Below are 4,307 nucleotides of genomic sequence, written 5' to 3' on the forward strand. Positions count from 1 at the left end.
GTGAAGAGCACTACTCATTACCTAGAAGAAAGGTAACTGGTTCTCATACAAAGCTAAGCTGGCATCAATCACCCTCGTCACAATGGCTTAGAAAAGCATCAGGTTTCCAGTAGAGAAACTATTCTAGGAAAGTCAGTCAATCTTGTGAAAGTTTCACAGCTGTAAAACCAGGCTAAGACTACAACGACCGTGAAATCTGAGGAGATCAGATGAACCAGTAGATTCCCAGCCATAACGTGAGATGGGAAGGTCCTCATGCAGCATATGCTCCCTGGCTCCGGGAAAGCTTCGTGTGCATAATACAGAAGTAGTTGAGAAAGGAAACTGGAGACGCTCAGCTGTTTCCATTGTGTCCTAACTGTTAAACTTCAGGGATGGTGTGATCCATCAGGCTTTTCATAATGCTTGGCGCCATCCGTTTAATAATATGTTCAAAGATAAAAGCAGGCATGATTGTGACGGTAACTACAGTCCCAGATGTTGATAGTATGTCTGCAATTTGAGAGTCCTTCAATCCAATGACGTTCTGGCCGTTGATCTCACAGATGTTATGTTCCGTGAGAAGACCCTTTCTGGCTGCAGAACTATCTTTCACTATGGATATTACTTTCCCATTTTTAAAGATAAAGCCAACGTTTCCAGTACTGTCCTTATGCATAGTAATTGTCCGCTCAAAAGGCCTGTCACGAATGGTCATTGTGATCTTCTCTCCAAAAGCCTGTTTGAGCACCTTGTGAGCTTTATCAGAGCTCCAGCCTGCACAGTTTTCACCATTGATCTGGAGTACCTGGTCGCCAAATCTCAAACCAACCAATGAGGCTGGAGAATTTGCCTGGACTAGCTGAACAAATATACCATTATCTATTGATTTAAGCCTGAGTCCAATTTTTCCATCTTGATCCTTACATAAAATGACTTCACGAATCCCTTGTTTAATTTCTGCTCTGCGAATCCCAACATCATTTCCAGTTACAGGAGCCACCATATAGTTCATACTGGAAGGTCTTGCTACCAACTGCCCCTGAAGTGGTGCTCCAGAGACCATCACCAGATTTGCATGTATTTCTTCTTCATTTAAACTCAGGCCCATGTATTGAGAAAGTTCCGGATACAGTTTAGGATAAAGATTTCCATCTTGAGAGATGGGAGCAGAAGCTTCTGACAAAATTGCTGGGTTGGCAGGGTTTGCAGAAAAAGCAGTCTGAGCCTGAATTACTTTGTCTACCTTCAAGTCTTCAAGAGATGGATAGAGAGACATTTTTCCTGATTTATCTAGACCACAAGGAATCACTCGCTGCCGCCGCCCCATCGATCACAGCTAGCGACTTCCGAGACCTGAGAAAAGGAGAGCAGCGCGCGCGCAAGGACCGCCCACCAGGCGCGTCACAGCACCGCCCCCCCTGTGTTTTCCTCACTTCCTCTAGCTTTCTCCCTAGAAAATACGAATGTGTGGAGCTGGTGTCTCCATGTGGAAGCTGTTAGTGTTTCCAAGCACAAAATTAAATGTTCCCTTATAAAAAAAATTCAAAACAATAAAGTTTGTCAATGATATCCAGAAAACACAAACACAGAGGCTGTCGCAATATGTGTAATTGAGTTAGCCAAAACACAACCGGATATTTATGGTTTCATCGAGTCATATCCATACAAAGTGGTGTGGAATTCGTATACAATGGACACAAACAATCAGAGTAAAAATGGTTTTGAAGAAAAGCAAAGTCTTTCCTTTAGGCAAGTGCATAAAATGTCATTATACAAACAGAAATATCATGTTTGTTTCCTGCAGTTCCTTGAGCTTTCTCCCTACAAAATACAAATGTGTAGAGCTGTTGTCTCCATGTGGAGTCAACTAGTGTTTCCCAGCACAAAATTAAATGTTCCTTGATAATAAACATTCAATAAAATAAAGTCCGTCGATAATATCCAGAAAACACAAACACAATGGCTCTCACAAAATGTGGCATTGAGTTAGCTGAAACACAACCGGATATTTCTGGTTTCATCCAGTCATATCCGGACAAAGTGGTGTGGAATTTGTATACCTAACACACAGACAATCACAGTAAAAATGGTTTTGGAGAAAAGCAAAGTCTTTTTGTTAGGCAAGTGCATAAAATGTCACCTACAAAAACAGAAATATCATGTTTGTTTGCGGCAGTTCCTCTAGCTTTCTCCCTAGAAAATACGAATATATAGAGCTGGTGTATCCATGTGGAACCAATTAGTGTTTCCAAGCACAAAATTCAATGTTCCCTGATAAAAAAACATTTAAATCAATAAAGACCGTGGATAATATCCAGAAAACACAAACACAGAGGCTGTCGCAAGATGTGGGACTGAGGTAGGCAAAACACAACTGGATATTTCTGCTTTCATCCAGCCATATATGGACAAAGTGGTGTGGAATTCGTACACAATGGACACAGACAATCACAGTAAAAATGATATTGGATAAAAGCAAAGTGTTTCTGTTAGGCAAGTGCATAAAATGTCACCTATACCAACTGAAATATCATGTTTCTTTGCCGCAGTTCCTCTTGCTTTCTCCCTAGAAAATACGAATGTGTAGAGTCGGTGTCTCCATGTGGAACCAATTAGTGTTTCCAAGCACAAAATTAAATGTTGCCTTATAAAAAACACTTAAAATAATAAAGTTCCTCGATAATATCCAGAAAACACAAACACAGAGGCTGTCGCAATATGTGGGATTCAGTTAGCCAAAACACAACCGGATATTTCTGGTTTCATCCTATCATATCCTGACAAAGTTGTGTAGAATTCATATGCAATGGACTGGGAATATCACAGTAAAAATGGTTTTGAAGAAAAGCAAAGTTTTTCATTACACACGTGCATAAAATGTCACCTATCCAAACAGAAATATCAGGTTTGCTTGCTGTAGTTCCTCTAGCTTTCTCCCTAGACAATACGAATGTGTAGAGCTGGTGTCTCCATGTGGAACCAATTAGTGTTTCCAAGCACAAAATTAAATGTTCCCTTATAAAAAAACATTTAAAACAATAAAGTCCGTCGATAATATCCAGAAAATACAAACACAGAGGCTGTCGCAACATGTGGGATTTTGTTAGCCAAAACACAATCGGATATTTCTGGTTTCATCCAGTCATATCCTGACAAAGTGATGTGGAATTTTTATGCAATCAACCGGGAACATCACAGTAAAAATATTTTTGAAGAAAAGCAAAGTATTTCCGTTAGGCAAATGTATAAAATGTCACCTATACAAACAGAAATATCATGTTGTTTACCGCAGTTCCACTTGCTTTGTCCCTACAAAATATGAATGTGTAGAGCTGGTGTCTCCATGTGGAACCAAATAGTGTTTCCAAGCAGAAAATTAAATGTTCCTTGATAAAAAACATCCAATAAAATAAAGTCCTTCGAAAATATCCAGAAAACACAAACACAGTGGCTCTCGCAAAATGTGGGATTGAGTTAGCCAAAACACAACTGGGTATTTCTGTTTTCATCCAGTCATATCCGGACAAAGTGGTGTGGAATTTGTATACAATACACAAAGACAATAACAGTAAAAATGGTTTTGGAGAAAAGCAAAGTCTTTTCGTTAGGCAAGTGCATAAAATGTCATCTACACAAACAGAAATATCATCTTTGTTAGCAGCAGTTCCTCTAGCTTTCTCCCTATAAAATACGAATATGTAGAGCTGGTGCCTCAATGTGGAAACAATTAGTGTTTCCAACCACAAATATAATGTTCCCATATAAAAAACATTCAAAACAATAAAGTCCGTTGAGAATATCCAGAAAACACAAACACAGAGTCTGTCGCAATATGTGGGATTGAGTTAGCCAAAACACAACCGGATATTTCTGGTTTCATCCAGTCATATCCGGTCAAAGTGGTGTGGAATTCCTATGCAATGGACCGGGAACATCACCGTAAATATGGTTTTGGAGAAAAGGAATGTCTTTTCCTTAGGCAAGTGCATAAATTGTCATGTATACAAACAGAAATATCATGTTTCTTTGCCGCATATCCTCTAGCTTTCTCCATAGAAAATACGAATGTGTAGATCTGGTGTCTGCACATGGAACCAATTAGTGTTTCCAAGCACAAAAATAAATGTTCCCTTATAAAATACATTCAACACCATAAAACCGTTCATAATATCCGGAATACACAAAGAAAGAGGCTGTAGCTATATGTGGGATGCAGTTAGCCAAAACACATCCAGATATTTCTGATTTCAACCAGTCTTATCCGGGCAAAGGGGTGTGGCATTTGTATGCAATGGAGCAAGAAAATAAAAATACAAATGGTTTTG

At 39.3% G+C, this 4,307-nt stretch overlaps 1 protein-coding gene across 1 annotated transcript; it reads right to left on the bottom strand.

The window, feature by feature from the left end:
* Positions 1-250: 250 nt before the first annotated feature.
* Positions 251-1,279, bottom strand: LOC133754904 (syntenin-1-like). The gene has a single exon (XM_062185250.1). It carries the CDS (start codon positions 1,256-1,258, stop codon positions 362-364), a length of 897 nt encoding a protein of 298 aa, XP_062041234.1. The 5' UTR covers positions 1,259-1,279; the 3' UTR covers positions 251-361.
* Positions 1,280-4,307: the final 3,028 nt, after the last annotated feature.

The sequence above is a fragment of the Lepus europaeus genome, unplaced genomic scaffold (genome assembly GCF_033115175.1).
Source record: "Lepus europaeus isolate LE1 unplaced genomic scaffold, mLepTim1.pri SCAFFOLD_30, whole genome shotgun sequence".
In the NCBI taxonomy this organism is placed as follows: Eukaryota; Metazoa; Chordata; class Mammalia; order Lagomorpha; family Leporidae; genus Lepus; species Lepus europaeus.